The following is a 24,000-nucleotide window of genomic DNA, read 5'->3' on the forward strand; positions in this document are numbered from 1 at the left end:
TCAGAGCCATTTTGAAGTTAACGGTTGTATTTAACCATTCAATTTTAACACAAATCTGCAATTTTATGAAGAAGAAGGAAGAAGTAGGCGTTGAGGTGAAGAAATAGACGTTTTGGTCAATCATTTGGTGAGTTAAATTGTAAAAGTCATTTACAGATTTCTTGATAATAAATATTGTCCATTCCGACCATTCGTTATGCACCAATGTAATAGTTGTGAGTAGATTACAGATGTATCTGACTATCTGTAGGTCATAGATGGTTTGATATTATCAGTAAACTTTGTGTATGTTTTCTTGATTTGGCAATAACCCATTCAACTCTAGTTGCGTTTTATCATATGTCTCGGCTGCCATCAGTGGCATGTTGAATGAATTTAGCAAAGGGTTTTCTTGTTTACAATTCACATTTGAAGTTCAAAGAGCATGACAAAAACTTCTGTGTCCTTAGGCTCTTGCAAGCCACCTATATATGATTTTTTCTTAAGTTTCTGCTGCTTTTTATCTTTAATTAGAAGCTAGTGCATAATATTAAAAAAAACTAATGTTTAGAATTATACTAAAAAACCCCTAAAATATTTGCTCATTTAGTTAAAGAGATTACCCGAGTAAAGAAATTCTCTTGTGAATTCTTATTATAAACTTTATCATGTAAATATGATCAGTTCTATCTGCTACAAACACTCATTGTATTTTGTATAAATTCTTCTTTCCAGTTTCTATGTACATAGCTCATTTGACCAGGTCATCAGACTTTCAACTGCAATTTAAACTTAATACTTGTTAAAAAACAAATGTTAATTTGGTATTAAAAATAGATAAACCACACGACTTTCATGTAAGTATTGTTTTGCCCAAGGCATCATTTTAACTGTGCTTTTCCATTCCTAGTATTTTTTGTTCAGTTGTAATAAAATGTACAGCAACCTTAAGTATACATAAATCTTCAAACACAAAATTTTAGTATACTTCTTTATTCCTAATTTGGTGAATAAACAAAGTGTGTTGTTTTTTACATTGCTTGCAAAAAGCTAGCTGCCAATGGCCAAAACTAGGCCATACATTTTCAAGATGGTAATCAAAAACAAAATAGCATGCAAAATTCTAGACATTTGCTGTGTTTTTTTCTTACAACAACTCCAACTTTCAATAATTTTTGTAGCGATTGCAATGGAAACAAACAAATGAGCCAGGTTGAATGTAATAAAATTTTGGCAGTTGGCCAGCTATACAAAAGTTCAGGTCATATTTTTTTACTTCCAGCCCTGGTTGGTTAGGAAATGTTTTTTTATTTCTATCTGAACTTTATCATACTTCCACAAGAAGTAAATTGATTTGCATCAGCCAAAGAGCATTGGGCTTTTTACTTGTCAATCCTCACAGGCCTTTTAGGAATGTAGACATGTCTAAGTGTCATGGAGAAAACCAAATTTAAGAAATAAAAGATATTTAATAATTTAGTGTTTTTGCACAGGCTTATGAAAGCTGAGGCAACCTTTTAAAGAACTCGATCAGCGCAAGCCTGAGACTGAAGGTCAAGGTTTACACCTGCTAGAGACTTTTAACAAACTTCTCTAATGTTTGCATAAGCCAATGCCAACACAGTATACATTTTTTATAAAATGGCAGTAATACGCAACAGATAAATTTAAAAACAAACGTTTAAATTTTCCTTCTTTTATGTACATATTCATGATTAATTTGCAAATTCTTTATAAGGTGCATATGTCATAAAATTGTTTCTTGTTTCAGAAAAAAGATCTTCATAAAGTGTAATGGACTTTCTTTTTAACATTGATATTTGCATTCCAATGTTTGGAGATATTGAAGTGTTTGTGATTTGTCAATAAGTTCCTTTCGTTCCTAGTTAACATATCATAAATAACGAAGGATTTTCCTTAATGCAAATGTAATCCATCATGGTAAACATTTGCATTGTTCTCTTGCCCCAAGGAAATGGTTGCACACCATCTATAATAAATATGTTTATTAGGAAACAACTGAACATGCATTCCATAATTTTCATATCACAAAAACTTCAATAAATTCAAAGCTAAGCATGCAAACAATGTTAAAAAGAATGTCCATTGCAGTGTTTGGAGATATTTTATTTAAAAAATTTCGCAACATAGTTACTTTAATTAATTGACCTCACATCAGATTGCACAAGCTAATGCAAGCACATCTATCGAACATGCAATCACCGCACGCGTTTTGTTGTTTTTATTTATGATACAAAATAACTCTGGCTTAACTCCCGCGTATTTAGATGAGGCCATCCAAACACGGAAATCATTTTGTAATTGTTTATGTTCAACACTGCAAATGAAACATGCATGTTGGTTGAATTAAATGAAGTAGCAGGCAGGGTGTGTGTGTAAATTAAATGAAGTAGCATGCAGTGTGCAGGGAGGGTTCTTGGGCACTTTCTCTTAAAAACGTTACGCATCTTACGATTTATTTTGTTAACTTATAAGTGTTATGAAGAGGAATAATGCAATTTTTCACTTTAACTGAAATAGAAAAGGCTCTTCCTTTTTTTATATTTGCAATTCATGTGCCCACAGCAAGGGCGGTAACAATCAAGGTTTGAAATCCCAGAAAAATTTGCCATCATCAACAAATGGTTGAAGCTTATAAAAAGTGTAGTTATTTTTGTTTTTTAATGTTTATAATGACTAACATACGTATTGTTGCACTCAAAATTAGATAATAATTTGCTTCAAGTAGCACATTTAAGCATAATTCTCGTCTGACATGTCCGTTTTTGTCAGCATTTACCGTTTAAATATCTTAACTTTTGTATCTTTACAAACATTCAACATCACATGTATTCATTAAACTGTTGTATTTGTGCATAAAACGTTCTAACGATGTGGAAAAATGATGATCTTTAAAATGTCATTATGCTCTGTGATGACATAACGATGTTATTTGCATAATGAGTAAAGTGAAATATCTCTAGAAAAAACTGCCTGTCAGTTCTACTAAAGCGGTTATGAAGTCTTTTTATATGTTCTTTCCAATACAATCAAAAAAAATTTGCGATAAAATTTTTTGTCATAAACACTTTAAATTTTCTTTAGGGAATTAGAGCTTTTTTACGTCATTTTCACGATTACATTGTGAGATGCGTATGCGCACGCCCATTCTTTTATTTTTAGATTTGGAGCACTTTCAACTTTTGACAAAAGGGGTCACATATGACATTCTTGTGTTTGAGTGTTTCTTTTTAAATATTTAACCTGTTTCCAACACGTATTGATGTATTGTAGCAGCTGCGTTTATGACAGACACACCGAGTAAAAATAAAGTAAAACAGCCAGAAGAAAATTTCGGGTGAACCTGCGTTTGATCCCAATGATATATTACTTATGACTGCAATTGTTCATAACGTGCAATGCAAGGACATTTGCAAGAGCATCCTAGGTATTAAAATACACATTATTTTTGTGTTTCTATTGTCTTATGGCTATTGGGTGCAATATGTGTACGAGTCATACTTCTGCCAAACGGACTTGTCTTTACCACTTCTTTAACCCTTTAACTTGTGGTTTCATGAGCTCGATAAGTTGGCAGGGGCAATATATGTTCGTTTTATGCTGCATTAAGTTCCTTTCACAGCTAATGTTTTCTGCAGTTTATAACTAACATGCATTTATGCATATTGCTGCCCAATTATCAATGCTATCTACGCCACTGCCTTTAGCCAATATTGATTTCTTTTGTTATACCCCGCCAAGAAAACAGTTGTCTTCCACTGCCTCTGTTATGATAGCAATCACTAGACTATTTTAAAAAGTGCGTTTGTTTTTGTTCACTCGTTCACAAATAAATGGTAGTCCAAATTTGGATTTTTATACTGAAGTAAATGCTTTTAAATTGTTTTCTAGGCCGCCAACTTTTTGCGGATTGCAATTATTTTTGAGTAATGAGAAGACTGTCAATTTTACTCTCGATTTCTGTAGTTTGATGAAATGGCTTCACCGCCCAAAAAACTGAAGATTGAGGCAAATGGATCTCGTTTGAGCAAACTTTTAATTAATAAAGGTACACAAGGTATGAAATATACATTGCAATGTTTTATAAACCAATCAAATTTGCCTGCTCAACTGAACGATGCTGTCAACAAGAATACATTGAAATCTTTAAAATACAAAGTCATCAGCCGAAAGCAATGGGACCTTCTTTACCCTCCAACTGGTTCACCAAATATTGAAAACTTTGATATCTCATTATTGACTGTCTTATTGCGAAATATATGTGGTCTAACAGCGCCATGTAGTGGATGGGATAATCTGCCTCCACCTTCAGACAACTCAGTTTCAGCAAATGTTGCAAGAATAAAGTTTTATCGAAACAAAGTGTACGGTCACATTACCACAACTAGTTTGGATGACAATGAGTTTGAGCTCTTGTGGCAGGAAATTTCAAAAGCGTTGGTTGGTCTTGGTATTCAACAAACTGAAGTAGATGAAATGAAGGAAGCTCCTCTAAGTCCAGATGAGGCAAATTACATTGAAATGTTAAGAGGCTGGTATACCAAAGAACAAGAATTAATCGAAATGGCTGAGAAGACCAAAATTATCGCTTTAAATACGAATGAGAAAGTTGAAGAAAACAAAAAAGTTGTTGAAGGAATAAAAAATGATGTAGCTAGAATCAAAGAGGAAGTAATAGCAACAAAAGCCGACATAGCGGGAATAACGTTTCATGAAATAACTTCTTCAGATGTCGAAAAGCTTGGAAAGTGTAATTTCAATGGTCTGATAAAAGATCTTAACAAGAAATACTCTCAAGGCACTAGACAATGGTTATTTGAAAAACTTAACGCTTGGTTTAACGAAAAATATGAAGATGCTTCTAATGTCATGGTTTGGATCGCTGGTCCTGGTGTCGGTAAAAGTGTATTTTCAGCTGAGGTGTGTCGAAGATACTCTGAGAAGAAGAAGCTTGCTGCTTGTCATTTCTGCAAGTATAATCGATCAGACTATAGAGATCCTCGAATGTTGGTAGAGTCATTGGCCAGTACCATGTGTGATACAATATCTGGTTTTAATTCTAAACTGAATGAAGCATTGAAGAGAAACCATTCCAAAGCATCAATCGCTGATGCATTCCTTGTTTTGTTAAACAATCCATTGCATTCTCTGAAAGATCATGAACCAATGCTTTTGGTCATTGATGCATTAGATGAAAGTCAAGTTAACGGCAAAAGTGAATTATTAGAATTGATTGCAGAGGAATTCGGCCAACTACCAAAATGGATTAAAATCTTTATCACTAGTCGTCCAGAACTTCCCCTTCAAAAGCAATTGAAAGAAATGAATCATATGAAAATAACAACTCAACCTCGTGATAGAAACAACGAAGAAGATCTGCAAAAGTATTTGAAATATCAATTAAACAGTTGTTGCTCTGGGAACTCTAATTTTTTTGTTTCTGACTACGTTTTAGGATTGTTAGTTGAAAAATGTAAAGGTTCTTTTCTTTATGCTTATCACGGACAAGCAGAGCTGAAGAGGGAAAATATTGAACTTACCAGCGAGAGTATTAAAGGATTAGTCCCTCACGGCTTAAGTTGTTTCTATAAAAAAGAATTTCATCGAGTAAAAGCGTCATTAAAGAAGATAAGTTTTTCAACGCAGAGTGTTGTTTGGGCAGATGAAAACTTTGAGAAATTTCTTGTTGTGTTAGTAGCCTGTGGAGACTTCTTGCCGTTGTGGATTGCTTATGAGTGTTTAGGTTTTCCTGATGACATCAATTTTGAATATATCAATAACATCATTGAAACGATTTCTCAAATTTTGCCAGTTTACGATGATTGCTTAACCGTGTATCACAAGTCTCTTATTGATTGGTTGAAATCAGATGGTTATGAAAGACATGAATTTACAGTTGATTCTCAGTCTATAGTGAACGGACATCAGTCACTTTGGCGTGCTTGTGAGAAAGAGTTTCATCACATTAAGTCCTTAAACATTTTTGAAGATCAAATAAACACTGCTATGAATAAATATACTTTGAAGAATGGGATATATCATATGATAGAATGTGGCATAAATGTCGACTACAGTTGGGCAGTAGATGTTAAAATTGTGTTTTTAATCTTAATGATGACATGCATTAACGGTATAGAAGGCCAGTGGCTGGAAATTGTCAGGAAAAGACCAACTTTCTTGAGCAAAGATCTTCAAGAGGAATTTTTAAGCCATATCATGATGGTCAGTTTTCACCCTTTTGTGTGTGATTTCCATTTATATTATTTACAATTTATTGCAAATAGAATTGACTGGAGGGACGAAAAGCGATCTTTGGCAAGGAATTTATTACAACAAGGAAAGTTTGTTTGGTTTGAGGATTTAGAGTCGACATATCTATCAAAGAATCATCATTCGACTATCTCCTTGCGTGCTAACGTCACATCTCTTTGTTTGTCGTCCAATAAAGAACTCCTTGCAGTAGGATATGAAAATGGTCAAATATCTATTCTTGAGCTTCCTGAATTCAATGAACGATGTACTCTCGGCTCTGTACTTAACGATTTGAGATCAAAACAACATGACAAGAAACACACATTTCCTGCCTATATCAAATATTGGCAGTATGTAATCAACTCACGTGCGGATACATCAGTGAATTTTGGTTTAGTACCTGGAAATATCCGTTGTTGTTCCTTCTCACCCACAAACAATAAATTGGTAACTTGTGATGGATCCACTGAAGTAAAGCTTTGGGATGTCTACAATGGATGTTTATTGTCATGTTTGCAATCAGGAGGAGACGTTGAGCGCTGTGTCTTCTCGGATTCTGGATTGTTCATCGTAGCAAGTCACATGGATCAACCTGAAGATATATTCACTGCATGGAATGCATCAACTCTGCAAAGAATAGATCCACGCACCGTTGAAATCACGCATCAAAATATGACATGATTACTGAATGTGTTAATTCGGTCACGTTTAAAGAATTCTACGTTGTGCCCTATTTCAGCAAGCTGATTATTTTCAAAACAACTGATCATCATCGGAGACAATCGTTCATTTTCAATAACAATGCAATCAGATGTTGTTGTTTTTCACCTGACGGATCTTTTTTGGCTGCCTTTACTATCAGCAACCTTGTCAACATTCTTATTTGGAACATTGAGAGCTGCGCCATTGTTCAAATTGAACCAATGCAACTGAAGAATGCTTTAGGATGCTGGTGGTCAGATAATTTGCTGTGGATATGGGATGGTTCTGATCATCTTACAAAGATATCGACTTCTTCTGACTACTTTGTTGATTTGACAAAGGCGAAACAGGTAAACATTGGATTCCAACCCAAGCGAATCTTAACATTTGGTGATGTCTTCGTTTGCATTGACCAAAAAGATGTCGTTCGAGTTGTTAAAATTAGCAAGGGCGAGATACAATACAATAAAGAACTTCCTATCGATAGTCTGGAATTTAAAGTAGCTGTATCACATGATTATTCTGTGATTTTCACTGTAAACAATACAGAGTTTACAATATGGAAATGGAGTAATACTAACAACGAACTTTACTTGGAAGCTTGGCACACTGAAGAAATAACGTCTTTCATTGAAAAATTTGTACCAAAACTGATAACTATTGAAAAGATCCACTTCAATTGCAGCTTTACGGAGGAAAGTAAACAAGCGATCCTTTTATTCTCTTTCAAGGTGATTCGTTCAGGATCACGACAGGGAATCTGTCTTATTGATGTGCATTCGACGAGTAATGTGGACGTAATTTGGTCCAATGAGAAATTTCCAGACAAGGCCTTATTTGTTTATAAATCGTACTGCATTGGAACAGATTTATTTCGTGGAAGTGGTAAATTGGATTGTTTGATCGCTCAAGATTTAAAGAGTGGTAAAAAGTGTGTTAGAATTTTTACATATGACGAGAATGTTTATGACCCTCCTATGATAAATATGCATTCTGCAACTGGAACTGTCGCTTTAGCAACAGATAGTGGATGTGGAGTTGAATTTTTTAGAGTAAATGTTCCTGAATGAATTATAATTATTATTGATCAGTGTCTGAGCTTTTCGCATATGAACATATGAAAAACATGTTGATATCTCTTGACAAAGACATAATACTTAAATTGTTAAATATCCTTATTTAGAGATACATTTTTTGTAGGTATTGTTAACCTGTGGAACGCTTTACCAGAAAACATTAAGAATTTTTCATTTTTAGCTATTGAAAAACCCCCAACTATATTCATTTATATATTATTATATTGAATAATGTTTTTGCACCGAACAATGTGCGTATAGATAAAAGATAATCTGTCCTAAATGGAGGAGATTAAAAGCCATTGCTTTAGAAAGTACACTTTAATGATTTCACACGATGAGGTGATTAAATTAGATTGTTTTAAGCTGTTTATGTGGAGAAAGTGCAAAAGATTTGCGTTGTTTTTTGAAGACAGTTTACCAGCTAATATCGTTACGAAAGTGAATGTTTTTATAACTCATAAATGGATGCGAGGGTGTATCAATTAAAACAAACCCATATACTTTCATTATTGTGCATGCCAGCCACTGTAAACTAGCATAACAGCCAGTGCAACTTTTCACACTCTTGGGATTTTGAAATAAGTAGGTATACAAAAAAGGAGGTTTTTAGAAAACGAGATCATTTTTGACAGTTGACACTAACCATTATAAGCCCTCCAATGTATAACCTAGGACTATAGGCGGAGAGTTCCGGTATACACTTTATTAAATATTTTTCGTTGACTAGTAGTAAGTTCGTTGGTAGTTGCTGCACATGCGAAATCGAAAAAGTCTGTTAGTGAGTGTCTGTCGAAATGATTGATTTCCATTGGTTTACCTCGATAAAAAAAGGAGCCTGGAGCCGGTTGTCAAATATGTGGCTTGTCAAAGACATAGGAAACAGTGAACTGTATATCACAAGGACCTTGCTCCAGTTATAATATGTACTGTAGAACTCTCGAAGGTAGGGGTTAGCATTCTTTTTCTCAGTCCAAAGAATGGTATGCGTTTTTTGGATGCCAAAATCGATTCCCGTATGTAAGCTACAGTGGCCGACTATGATTTTTTCACTTTTTTGTATATTTTATGCGTATATACTATAGGAAATACTATCACAATCTAATTGTTGAACAATACTTTCCTTTTTATCGTAAATTGAGATGGTTTAAGCTACTCGTACTCTGCAAAGCATGTTTGTGTTGCTTTTATACTCATTCAGTAAGTTATAAGTCCGTGAGTCATTGCTTGATAAAAAGACCTTTTTCGTGTTTAATTCAACTGCTAACAGAACTTTTAATTCAAAAAACGTATCTATGTCATCCACACCGGAAAAATGGTAAAAATGGTAAACTATGAATGGTTTCAGTTGTTTAACTGAATTCCAAAGGTTGCGATTACTGTCTATTCATGAATAAGAAAACACAACAGAAAAACAACCTTTGAACTATTGTTTACATGGCGATTATTACAAATATGTTTGTATTTTGAGAAAATCTTTTGATTTGCATTCCATATAGGTGTAACGTTTAATTATTTGATAGCTAAAACAAGTAAACGTCAGAATCATAGAATATGGAAAGAAGGAAGAAATGGCTTTACGATGGATTGGATTGAGTGTAGTGACCATTTTGTCAAACTGCTCTTGGCGAAACGTTTATTCAAGACGATTGTTTTCAAGTGAAAAATCACTGGAAAAGTTTTCAAGTGAAAAATCACTGGAAAAGTTTTCACATTAAAAGTCCGGGGCCGGATGCACGAAGCCTGGATAGCGTTATCCATTGGATAGCAAAAATCTCCAAACTTGTAAAAAAGGTGTTTAATATTTTTCTTACGACAACGAAATTTCGTAATCTCAGAAACAAGATTTTCTTTCAGTGATTGTTCAGTTTGAATCTTATACTTTTTGCTTATTGAAAGGTTTTATAAAAGCTTAAAAAACTTGCTATCCTTTGGATAACGCAATCCAGGCTTCGTGCAACCGGCCCATGAGCTTGATAGGAAGATTATGACTAATGCATTTCTGAAATGAGCCTAATTTTACCCACATAACTACATCAACTAACAATTATGTCTAACTACCTATAAATCTACAATAACTACTTTTGAATTTTGTATCATGTATTTTCAGCTCATCATTTGAAAATACAGTATCAGTAATTATAAATAAAATATTTACTGACGCAACTGGGTAAAATACATCACTTCGAATGAAATATACAATATGTACCTTCTATACCTTAAACCAGAGCATGCTCAATTAGCTTATCAATGTTTTCATATATGTTTGGTCTTTATGATTAAGAAAAAACAGAAGTTTTGTCATTACCAAACTCAATTTTTTATGCTAAATTAAAATTGAATCAGATTCATATGTTTGTACAAACAGTAGCATTTGTATCAAATAAGATTAATCTTCTACAACAGAATTGTTTCATAATAGCCAAACAAGAAGTTCCTTTTCAACAAATGCCTCACAAATTCTTTAACACAGAATCCTATAGTAAGTGCATTGGAATTCAACTTTAACTATTATCACTGGTTCACAGGAAAAATGAAAAAACATCTTCCTCACATCAGATCAATAGAACATTAGAGAGCTACTATATTTAACAAATATTTAATAACTAAAAAAGTCCATAATTTTCCAGCAAAAAAACTTAGGAATCTATCTGCATTAAATTTTCAAGCTTAGATTACATTGCAAGATATGCACTAATCACTACCTAAATTGCATAAAAAATTTAAATACAAATCTCCCAAATACAAAATTGCACGAGTGCTTCAAGACAAAACTTTGTCCAATTATGGATGTTGTTGTTCGTCCATCGCAAGCGATGATGAACTTGACAAGTTGTTGTCAAGACGTATGCATGAATTTATTATAGTGAGGAAAAGCTGGCAGACGTCAACCTCACTCTTCTCTGAAATCACGTGGATCCAGTGGCAAGACATTGTCGAGACGACTGGTGGTGACCTCAAATGCAGGAGTATTCGGTTACTGCTAGATGTTATGCAGTCCATCAACGGAGCTCCACCCGGAACCAGACAAGGATAGTTTGGGACAGCAAATTACCAAAACGGAACAAGATGGATGGCGGTTGAAGGTAGCACAATGGCGAGTCATGGCAAATGGACCCTGGGACCAACTAACCTACCAGATAAAACAGCACCTGGTCTAACCGCACTGTTCTCCAGTAGTTTAAGGAACAAGTCCAGCCGGCATATAACTCACAAGATGCTCTTGGGAGACCAGGTATCTAACCTACAACGGCCATGAATCGCCATGTGTTACCTTTGATGGTTTGGGAATGCTGTCAACCTCTCAAAGATGGTTGGATGAGATAACTTCTCAGAGATGGAAAGATGAGATCACTTTATCTGGGCACGTCGCTGGCAGTACTGTCTACGGCATTACAGATAGCAAATGTTGATCATTATGATGATGATAACAAATGGCCAGACCATATTATGGATAACAATGATATCCAATTATGGATAACACTGATTCAATGGCAGGCACAGTTTAAGTCAAAATAAATTATAGCAGCTCAATTTTAAATTCAAAATACTTTTTAGTTTTAGAATAAGATTGTGGGTGATGAATTACTACAGAATTTATTTTTACCAGTTAAGATGCTTCTAAATTTTTTTCCAAATGTAAATATAACCAAAGTTGAGCTACAGTGATTTATTTTGACTTACCTAATATCTGCAGGGCATTGATTTAGATAATATAAATAATAAGTAATGAAAACAAATATCTTGGCGCTGATGTTGGCAATTGACAGAATATACGTTCACATACGTTAAAACGTCTAGAAGTGGGTCACGTTTAGTTTCAAAGCACGAACTAGTAAACCGCGAATGTAGCTCAAATCCATAAATTGAGTTTGGTATTCACAAAAACACGAAAAGCTTGATTGTATTACCGATATATTTAAATATTTCCATTAAACGAGGCAAAATTGCTTCATCCTTTTGCACATTTGGCCAATATGAAATAGTTTCATTATTAGTTACACTTGCAATAGGAACGAAAATGGTGGTTCCCACTCGCCCCAGACTTTTTGTCCCAACTCTTCGTTCCAAATAGATGGCTTTATACAACGTTCTTAGAAAAATGGCGAGTTTACATTTGCATGGGCGACTTCCGTGAATTTTATTTCATCAGAAGAGGAAATAATCGTATTTGGTCTTTTATTCGGTAAGTTACATTGTAGAAATAATTGATTCGAAAACAAAAACGTATAGTCCCCCTTTAATTTGTACCATAGTTTTTAAAAACGGTTTCTATATGAATTATATGAACGTCTATTTAAATAGAATGTAATTTGTATACGATGACGATGGCCAAATATTTGGGTTTAACTGTCACGAGTTGTGAGAATTTGCACTGTTTCAAAGACATAATTTTTGAACAGATTACAGATGTACCTGTAGGTTGTAGGTGGTTTGATATTTTCGGTAAACTTTGTGTATGTTTTCTTGATATGGTAAATAATGGTACATCGAGAAATGATCTTTTTATCAGATGTGTAGTTCTGCTGCTTTTTATCTTCAATGCAATTGCTAGTGAATAATTGAACAAACATTCATGACTAGACTTGTATAAATATGAAAAACCTAAATTAATTCTTGTTTAAATATGGAGCCTAAATAATTTATAAAGATTACCAGATGACTGCCGCTAAGGTTGTCGAAACGTCAGTCAACAACATCAAAAACAGTCCTTCTCAGGACTTTATTAACCTGGACGATCATCATTTACAAACATATAACGATACTCCCGGGTTCAAACCATTTACTTTAAAGATTACCAGCTTAAACAGGTATTAAGCCAGGCAGCCATTTACAGCCACTATAATTTGAAGGACAGCCTTGGACTTTTCTTTACATAGCAATCAACAAGTTTTACATGTAATATTTTATAAATACTTTGTATTTGTTCATCTTTTCAGTTAACTAACCTGCTTTAATGCGTATTCTCATCCAAAACACAATAATTATTTTGAAGCCATGTTAAACATCTATCATTCAAGTTCTTAGGTTATCGCATTAAGTGAAAAAGAGCAACAGATTTTTTTTAAAATCTTATGAATTATAATTTAACATTTTTAGGCTGTGAAGCATATAAATATATTTCTATTTTGCTTGGATGGTGTTGTGGTCAGTTATTGATAATAAGCAATTATATTCATTTTGAAAGTTAATTTTTTTTTGTTTTACTAATTTAGTGACTAAAATTTGCATTTTCTAGTGGTGTATAACATCACAAGTCAGGACAACAAATTCGCTGCAAAAACTAGGCTGCCACACCCATAAAAATGTTTTGGATGACCAGTTTTAAAATTCTATCCGAAAATGTGAATTCTCATTATTATAAACTTTATCTTGTAAAATTTTTTATAATATCCAATACAATCAGTCACTGTATCTAGTATAGATTCTTTCTCTACAGGCATTGTTATGTGTCCAGTTTCAATTTAGTTCTGTTGACCATGTAATGTTATGTATGTGTGTTTTTATTCTCCTTCAACTAGTCGCAAAGCCCATATACTTTCAGATCTAATTAGTATGAATAAATTACAACTCTGACCTCCCCCTTTTTTGTATCTATATTTTCTAATTAAATTAAAATATTGCTGGTATTCCTATAGCAATTACATGATCAATATTTCCATAACTGTATTAAGTATAAATGTTTAGTATGATCTACGTTAAGTATAATTGTCATATATAATAATGTTTATCATCATGACACCAATTATTTGAAACTGTTTGATACCTTTCAGTTGGTTTACTCATCATACAGCTACATGTTATATACTGCTCCTTGTTTGACTCTTTTTGTTGTTCTTCCTTATTTTTGCAATAGCTGCTCAACATGCTGATATGACTTCCGTTTCTTCTAAACTGTAGCGCTGACCATTGTTTTTTTCAATTTCATAAGATCTTGGTGTCTCCAGTTTTCTTTGATTACGGGTTGTTTCCACTTAATCTGTACTTGTACTGGTATTGGCTCTCATATTTGCAATCTGTCATAAACAATTTTTGCTCTGTTTGTTTCTCTTGCAAATTTTGTTTATCATTTCTACAGCGATGACCTTTTGGTTGAACTTGAGTTTGGGTGGTTGTTAAGTGTGAAGGCAGACGTCGACTAATCTAGATTTCTGCTGGTTACGCCGCGTTAACTATGGGTGTGCTGCCATACATCAGCAATCCATGTATGGATCTTTGCCGTCTTGTTTTGATTTCGACAGCATACATTTTATGGTTTGATGTTGATCTGCTTACTTTACAAGACCATTTGATTTTTAGGTAATATGGAGTTGAGGTTTCATGTTGAACATTCCCCTCTCGTGCAAACTGTTTATATTATGTAGCGGTGTGTTAAGGACAATTATCACTTCTCACGATCGATGGAATTGTTTCTTCCAAAATTTGCTTTCGTATGATTCACAGCAGTTCTGCTTATTGTGTTCTCTAATTTTGACATTTTGATGTGTCAAGAATAATTATCCAGTATGACCAGATAGTTTTTCTGTTCCCAATTATTCATTTTGCAAGGTCTCGATGGTTTTCCTCCTTTAGTCATTGGTTCTTTACTGTTGGACATCTGATATTCTTGACAAAGTTTACATTTCGATACGACAACCTCAATTTTCTCGTTCATTTTTGGCCAAAATCTAACTTCCCTTTGATGGTCGTTTTGACTTTTCTGTGCCCGTATGAGTCTCTTGTATCCTACTTATAGCATTTCTTTTTTCATGCTAGATGGCGTTATAATCTCATCTTGCTTCAGCACAATTCCATCTGCTTCCGAGAGCTCATCGCAATGGTTGCAGTATTCTTGGATTTCACTTGGTGTTTCTTTCCATGTCTCAGGCCACCCATTACGGATTGTTGCTAAAAGAATCCGTTGCTGTTTCTTGTTTAATCTGTTTCGTTCATTCTTCGGATGCTAGTATTCTATTGGTTACCGTATTCACATAAAGTCCTCATTCATCTGACTGGTTTACCATCGTCATCCGTTTAAATAAGTTCGGTCATGTTTATTGGCGATGACCATTTCTTTTCCTGGTTTGTATTTCAATTTGAATCGATTTGATAACATTCTCTGTAGACGAGAAGGGTACCGATGTTAACGCTTTCTTCACGATTTAGATTAATGATTTATTATCAGTTTCACCTTCGACAGATCTAGCGTACGTGTATTGATGTAAGGGCTCTTGATGCAAATGCGATTGGTTTGTCATCCTGAAGTAGTGCTGCTATCAAGCCGCTTTTCAAAGCAACGCATGTTACTGTCACTGCTTTCTTTAGAATAGTATGCTTGGTCTGTGCTTTTGTTAAGATGTCTTTCCGTTCTTTAAAAGCTTTCTTTTGTATAACTATCCATTGTAATTTCACGTGACTTTTCATAATTTCTCCTTCACTCATTCTCCGACTCATGCTCACTAAACTATTGCAGATCTCGCGCTGAGAGAGGTCTGGTACAAGAAATGACCAAACTAGACTGCTTATGTCCATTACTACATCTTGTTTTTGTAGTGAATTTTTCAACTATGCTTGAGCAAGAAGCGCGCTAAAATCGCCTTATTATCGGTTTTGCCTTTTGAAACAAACCATTAATCGCGATAAATGTTGGCGAAAAACCAAAGTCTTGTGCGAAGTGAGGCTGATACAGTTCCCTTACGATATGTTTACTACATACTTCCTAGGCATGTCTGACATATTATTTTGGTGGCCTAAAATATACTGGGTTTAAGGTAGTGATATTTCTGTTTATGTTCTATTCGTCAATGATTTTATGCTACATTTTGCTATTTTCCTGGACGTCATCACTGGAAAAGCTATGTCATAATAGACTCCTCATCTGGAGCATTACTTCTCTCATTGAGACATTCCCCGTGTTGACATAGTATGTTAATTGAAGGTGCGAAACATTGACAGCCTTCCACTGCCTATTACAGATTAATGTGATACTGCCTGTCTGCCTGATCCAAATGGCGGGTGATCGAGACTCTGCTATAGGGTTCTCAAACGTAGTAACAGGCACGAAAGAGAATATCAGAAAGAAGCATGGCTTTAATCAGGCGAAAGACTTATTTACGTTTGAAGACGGGCTAGCTGAAAAACAGTCCACCTATCTCGTTACAGCTCGTCCTATATTGGCAGCTTTATCACCCCTTGACCAGATGGGCGAAGTAGACGAAGGTTCCTCAGCTCCAGACGTATATGTTATCAAGAGTTTGCTTGAAAATGCTCTAAATTTCCTGGAAAATGTAAATGTTCGCCTCAACTATTGGCGTCAATATAGGTTCTCGGAATACCTGACCGAAGCTGGTAGGCTTACATTCAAGGGTAACGTATCTAAACACTGGCATCTTTTCCAGAGTGGTTCAACGAGCGTGTCAAAAGTGAACACTCCCACTACTTCTCAAATATTAACCTTATTAGTTAACTACGACCTAAGCCTCGATTTTTTACAGACGACTTTGTCACGACAGCCCTTTTGTCCATCACCAAATAGGGCGACCAGCAAAACAGCTGGCAGCAAGAGTAAATTAGGCTCGTTACGCTCAGATAAGCTGGACATTAATGTTCATTATAAGATTACGTTCCCTGTCCGGAAAATCCATCGCCACTGTTGTAACCGATCAAAATGATAAAACAACGCTAGTAGCGTTTCCGAAATTTCAGCGCGTCATTGAGAAACTTGGTAAAACAAAACCGAATTTATTGTTCTTAGTGAGCTGTAAGAAACAAAGCGTTGTTCCCATGCTCTTGTGGTTCAAGGTCGTTAATCGGAATTTGAAGACATCTTCAGCCTATCACGAGGCCAAATAAAATTCCCCAACGAAGAAATTGCTCTTGAACGGTCTAACATACGAAAACATTCACGATAAAAACCAAAGATGCCTACACACATCTCTCAGAACAAGTTTGCGTACAAGACCTTGTCAATTTGAAGTCAGTGTCTGATAAAGAAAACACAACTGCGATTAAAAAACATCGAGAGGTTCAAGAAAAGTAACTTTTACGTCTCTGTTCAATTTTTTCCCAAGCGAACTCGACAAACCCGGATGTGTCATCTTTAATTTAGAACTTTCTAAGTGCGAACTCTCCTCCCAAAAAAGGTCTTTAAGCACAAACAAACCATTTACTTTAGCACAAACTTAACTTCACTGATTACCTTGTTCCATTTGAATTTCTCCACCGCAAACTTAAAACTCAAACAATGTCAGCCACTTTCAACTACACAGAGGATCATATTAAAACCTTCCTTAAAGACATCACCGTATTAAGTTACTAGAAGTGCTTACTTTCTCTTAAACCAAAATGACTGCAAAACCTGAAATCACTAAAGAACGACAGAAGAATTTACGTCATGTCACCCGACAAAGGTAACGGTGTTGCAATTGTGAATTGCGACGACCACGTTAATAGGAACAAATCTTGAATTACAAATTCTAGTTCCAAGAACTAACGACAGATCCATTTGTTAACACTCTTAAAGTGGTACTATGACGAAAATTTTGCCTCTCGTTTTTTTTTCATAGATTAATAGTGTATGTAAAAAAATCTCTTCTGGCGAAATTTTAGCGCAATGTATTTCATGCTGCTCGAGTTACGTAGCGATAAAACTTGAACTTTAAGAGCCGCCATTAAAATGCGCCATATTTGAATTTTCAAGAAGGAAGGTGCTTGTGACGTCATAGTCTTAACTCGCGGCTGTTTACAATATAACACTATATACAAATAGAGATTTAAAAGGTTGTATAACTCAATTTATTTAACATGCCTTCAACACGCTGTGTCGTGCAAGATTGCAGTAACAAGTCTCATAGAATTACAGGCATTTCATTACATAAAAGCCAAAACGACGAGTCTTTGAGAAGAATTTGAGTTAAATTTGTTCAGACGAAGCGCGCAAACTTTAATCCGAGTTCGCGCGAAATTCGATTTATGATTTGTTCGAATCACTTCTCAGATGATTGTTTTGAGCGTTTATTCCATTTGGGTGGTATGACTAGACGGCTCAAACCTGGTGCCGTACCTACTATTTGGAAGAAATCACAAACACCAACCACGTCAAGAGAGCGGCGTCAGGTTAGCACAAGTTGCAATTATTATATACTTACACATATTGCAGATGATAAATTTTCACAATTTGAGAGAACCAATAATACATACAGGCAAACTTTCAATATATAATATACATTTATACTAAGGTTTTAAAGGAAATACAAAATGAAGTGTCTGTATCATGCGATGACCTTTGGTCTTTAAACCTAACGAAGCTGCTTGAAGAACAAATTCGTTCAGGCAAACTTCGTTAAAGCCAGGGTGATCCAAAATGCATTTCCTTTCATCGATTTCGAACTGATACATTTTACCACGGCATTGCTCTATTTCCATGCAGCATCGGCACTCTTGAGGGTTGACAACAAGATCCAACGAACAATGGCCACATTCACACCTTTAATATTGGCCAAATTGTATGTTTCCATAAAGTTATCATAGCTAACGGCAGACGATTCAGATCAAAGTAAAACGCTAAGAATGACATCTTACCATGAAGTAACATCAACACGGGCATCAAAACGATCTTGCAGCATGTCTTCAACCCGCCGTTCTTCTGCGACTGCAGCTTCAAACTCAGCAATTTCATCGGGCGAAGCAAGCGGTTCAATATTATCGGCAAATGGCAAAATTTCCGAATTAGATTCGTCCGAATTTGCCGTCATGAATTCCGATGAAGAAATCGATGCGTTTGTCTCGATCGAAGACTCAGAAAGCGAGCTAGATCTCGATGAATTTGACATTTTTTTGCTCTATTTATGTATTACTTTGTATACTTTCCAATGTGCGCTTCTTGCCGTGTTAAGACTATGACGTCACAGACCTTTGCTGATTGCAAATATTCAAAATGGCCGATTTTAATGGCGGACATGAAAATTAGACATTTCAAATGTTCATAACTCCCTCGTTATACTATTATTTTTGCTTAAATTTTACGAAAGCAATAATTGATATGTGTTTAAACTATTGAATGCTAAAATCGATGATTTTTTAACGTTCAGTTTTCGTCATAGTACCACTTTAAGCAAGAAGAACATCTGCGAAGCTTCCTACTTGATCTATAAAGAGACAAGACACCATCAGCGAAGAGATTTACGAACGCTTAGTATCAACAGGTAGCAAAGCCCGGTGATTTATATGGTCTACCTAAAGTTCACAAAGCTAATCTCCCCTTTCGCCCGAGTCTTTCCGCCATAGGCACTCGTTCTTTCGATCTCTCTAAATTCCTTCTTTCTTATCTAATTTTTCTTATCTCTAGCCGCTGCTTACTTTCTGACACATTTTCGTTTCTGGACGCGAACTACGCAGCAGTAACATAGAAAGTGACAACGTCTTCATGGCGAGCTTTGATGTCACTTCTCTCTTCAAAAACGTACCGATTGATGACGAAACGATCGACATAATCATTAGCAGAGCCTTTCGTAAATCCCCTTATTTTCGCGGCTTTTTGTTCATTTGAATTAAAAAAAACTTTTCAACACATAGGTCAAAAATTTCGCATTTTTTTTCAACAATAATTATTGCCTACAAAAAGATGGCTTGCAATGGGGTCACCTTTTGCCCCGTCTTCGCCTACATTTTTCTTGACCATTATATGAAAATAATTGCTAAACAACTGTCCCCCTGAATTCAACCCCCTTTTTTAGCGACGCTATATTAATAGTTACTTCATAATTTTTCGTTCAAAACATCACGTTCCTTTATTTTTGGATTTTCTCATTCAAATATTCCAATTTTTCCTTTACTTGCAAGACTGAAAATAAACGCAAACTCCCCTTTTTAGATGTACTAATTGAGGGCTCTGATAACCGCTTTTTTACATCCGTTTGTCGTAACCCAACATTTGCTGTTATTTTTAACAATTTTGACAGTTTTATCCCTTATTCTTTTAAACGTGACCTTATCTATACACTCTTAGACCGATACTTCAAAATTTCCTCGTTGTTTAATTGTTTTCATGAGAAAGTTATGAAGCTCAATCAATTCTTATCAAATAATAGATATCCGGAAGCGTTCGTTCATTGATCGCTGCATTCACTCATTTTTAAACCTTATTTTCTCCACACCAAACACTGATACTTACAGCACAGACGCCAGCACTACCGAAAACAACATTGATTTTAGCATGCGTTTTACTGGTGAACATGCTCTTCAAGTCCGAACACAACTAACTAAAATTGTTCTTTCCCCAACGGATCACTATAATCTTGCAAATAGCACAGCAATCTTTTTCGATTGTTCTTCTGAGAATCTTGTCTCATCCGTCTTTGCTGATCGCATACCCGAACGCTGCACGTTGTGCCTTGTTGGTACTCATAGTCTTAGACATGTTTAATCGGAGACATAGCTGCATGGTTTCTTTCCAAAATCTCCATCTGTAAACAACGACAACTATTCGAATGTCGTGAAGTTCATTTCTATTCGTTGTTTCATCAACGCTTCTATCTCACTTCGACACCATGTAATGTTATCTGTTTCTATTCACTTTCTCAACAAGTTAGGAAGCCTTGTTTTATATGCTTACAAATGTAATTAGTATGCATTTAAAACCGAGTATAACACCACCTGCTTACAGATCTAATTAGCATGAATATATTTCAGACCAGATCATTGGACTTTCAATTATGAATAGCAATCACATTGGTGCAGCTCGAACTTGGTGCTTGTTAAAATACAAATGTTAATGTGGTATCAAAATATATAAGCTGACCGTTATTGTAAGTTTTCTTTTACCCAAATAACTATTTTAATTGTGCTCTGCTATTTCTATAGTAAAAAAAGCAACAAAGAATACATACAAATGATACAATTAAATTGTTTTACGAAATTCATACATCAACTTAAATTATATATTAATTTTCATGTAAACAAAAAAAACTATGTTTGCTTCTTTAAACCTATTTTAATAAATGTAAAAAATTTGCTTAATCGATGCATGTTGTAATAAAGATTGTAATCATTATACTCTTAATATATTCTGCTGAAGGAAATTAGTTTTGTTTTCCCTTGAGTCTAAATGTTTCCCGAGACGACATTACTTTTTTATTTGTTACGACAAAAAACAATTTTTTTCTTGTTGTGTTGCCCTGGCCAAAAGAAATGCATTGATTTCTAGTCATGTGACTACAAATGAACCAATTACATTTATCATACACAGCACATACATAATAATGTTTATAAATGATGAAAATTTAATCTGGACATGGTTCAGGTCACCTTACAAGAATAAAAATTCATTTTATTTTAGTTTTTCACATAATTTTTAGGAGAGTCTTAATTTATACTTTAGTTCATCATGATATTCTCAATTTCTGTAGTTTGATGAAATGGCTTCACCACGTAAAAAACTGAAGATTGAGGCAAACGGATCTCGTTTGAGCAAACTTTTAATTAATAAAGGTACAAAAGCCTTGAAACGTACATTGCAACATTTATTAAAACCATCAAATTTATCTGCTACACTAAATGATCCTTCTACAATACGCAAATTGAAATCAATAAAATTCAAAGTGATTAGCAAAGATCAATGGGATCTTCTTTACCCGTCAACTGGTTCACCAGACATTGAAAACTTTGATATTTCATTGTTGACTGTCTTATTGCGAAATATATGTGGTCTAACAGCGCCAGCAGGTGGATGGAATCATCTTCCCTCTCACTCAGATACCTCAGTTTCAGCAAATATTGCAAGAATAAAGTATTATCGAAACAAAGTGTACGGTCACATCACGACAACTAGTGTAAATGACATTGAGTTTGAGGACTTGTGGCAGGAAATTTCAAAAGCATTGTTCGGTCTGGGCATTCAGCAAACTGAAATAGATGAATTGAAAGGAGCTCCTCTCTGTCCTGATGAGGCTGATTATATTGAAATGTTAGAAGACTCGTGTAAGAAAGAACAGCTGTTGATTAATTTGGCTGAGAAAACTAAAGATGATGTAAAAGAAATAAAAAAAGATTTTGTGGAAATAAAGAAAGCGATGGCAACACAAGCTGATGTAGCGGATATAAAGGAAGTGATGGCAACAAGAGCTGATGTAGCGGAGGTAAAGGAAGTGATGGCAACAAAAGCTGACGTAGAACAAATGAAGGAAGTGATGGTAACAAAAGACGTTCTAGAAATGAAGGAAGTAATGGCAACAAAAGCTAACATAGCAGGAATAATGTTGCAAGACAAAACATTTCCACATATCGAGAAGCTTGCAAAGTGTTATTTCAATGGTTTGATAAAAGATCTTAACAAGAAATTCTTACAAGGTACTAGACAATGGTTATTTGAAAAACTCGACACTTGGTTCAACGATGAAGATGTTTCTAATGTCATGGTTTTGATCGCTGGACCAGGTGTTGGTAAAAGTGTGTTTTCTGCTGAGGTTTGTCGGCGGTATTCCGAAAAGAAGAAACTTGCTGCTTGCCATTTCTGCAAGTATAATCGATCAGATTATAGAAATCCTCGAATGTTGATAGAATCATTGGCCAGTACCATGTGTGATACAATATCCGGTTTTAAATCCAAACTAAACGAAGGGTTGAAGAGAAACCATTCAAAAATAACGATTGCAGATGCATTCCGTGTTTTATTAAATGATCCATTGCATTCCTTGGAGGATGACGAATCAATGCTTTTGGTTATTGATGCTTTAGATGAAAGTCAAGTTGATGGCAAAAGTGAATTATTGGAATTGATTAAAGAAGAATTCGGTCAACTGCCTAAATGGATTAAAATTTTTTTCACCAGTCGTCCAGAACTTCCTGTTCAAAATGAGTTGAAAGAAATGAATCCTGTGGAAATAACAACTCAACCTCGAGATAAAAACAACGAAGAAGACCTACGCAAATATTTGAAACATCAGTTAAACTCTCCGCTGACTGGGAACTCCGAGCTTTCTGTTTCTGACGACGTGATAAAATTATTAGTTGAAAAATGTGAAGGGTCTTTTCTTTATGCTTATCACGGACAAGCAGAGCTAAAGCGAAAAAATGTTGAACTTAACATAGAGAATATTAAACGATTAGTCCCTCTTGGCTTGAGCGGTCTCTACAAGAAAGAATTTCATCGAGTAAAAGCAACCTTAAAAGAGGTCAGTTTACCAACGCACAGTACTGTTTTGGGGGACGAAAACTTTAAGAAATTCCTTAAAGTGTTGGCAGCTTGTGGAGACTTTTTGCCTTTGTCGGTTGTTTTTGAGTGTTTAGGTTTACCTGATGATGTCAACTTTGAAGATCAGAATAGCATCATTGAAATTATGTCTCAAATTTTGCCAGTTTACGATGATTGTTTAACCGTGTATCACAAGTCTCTCATTGATTGGTTAAAATCAGATGGTTATGATAGGCATCAATTTACAGTTAGTTCTCAATCTATACTAAACGGACATCTGTTATTGTGGCGTGCTTGTGAGAAAGAGTTTCGTCACATTAAGTCGATAAATATTTTTAAAGATCAACTAAACACTGCTATGACTAAATATGCTTTGAAGAATGGATTTTATCATATGATAGAATGTGGCGATAATGTGGACTTTAATTGGGCAGTAGATGTTAAAATTGTTTTCGCAATATTAATGATGAAATCATTTAGAGTCTTACGGAATCGGTGGAGAGAAATCGTACAGAAAAGGCAAACTTTCTTGAGTGAATATCTACTAGAGGAATTATTATTTCATATGAGGATAGTCGCTTTTTACGTTTTCTCGTTACCTGAACATTCATCTTATTTACAGTTTATTGCAAATAGAATTCATGGTTTTGACGAAGAAAGATTATTAGCAAGGAATTTATTGCAACAAGGAAAGTTTGTTTGGTTTGAGAATTTAGAGTCGGCATATCTATCAAAGAGTTATTATTCGACTCTCTCCTTGCGTGGTCATGTTACATCTCTTTGTGTGTTGTCCAATAAAGA

The 24,000-nt window shown here is 34.9% G+C and overlaps 1 protein-coding gene across 2 annotated transcripts; it reads left to right on the forward strand.

The window, feature by feature from the left end:
* Positions 1 to 23,262, forward strand: LOC124442449. Of its 2 annotated transcripts, XM_046992949.1 has the most exons (3): positions 1 to 127; positions 3,892 to 5,649; positions 17,842 to 18,280. In XM_046992949.1, exons 2-3 carry the CDS (start codon positions 3,976 to 3,978, stop codon positions 17,908 to 17,910), a joined length of 1,743 nt encoding a protein of 580 aa, XP_046848905.1. In that variant the 5' UTR covers positions 1 to 127; positions 3,892 to 3,975; the 3' UTR covers positions 17,911 to 18,280. The 2 variants fall into 2 exon arrangements, with proteins under 2 accessions (XP_046848905.1, XP_046848906.1); XM_046992950.1 differs by lacking the exons at positions 1 to 127; positions 17,842 to 18,280 and adding an exon at positions 22,750 to 23,262 and having other exon boundaries at positions 3,911 to 5,649.
* Positions 23,263 to 24,000: the final 738 nt, after the last annotated feature.

The sequence above is a fragment of the Xenia sp. Carnegie-2017 genome, unplaced genomic scaffold (genome assembly GCF_021976095.1).
Source record: "Xenia sp. Carnegie-2017 unplaced genomic scaffold, XeniaSp_v1 HiC_scaffold_20, whole genome shotgun sequence".
Taxonomy (NCBI): Eukaryota; Metazoa; Cnidaria; class Anthozoa; order Malacalcyonacea; family Xeniidae; genus Xenia; species Xenia sp. Carnegie-2017.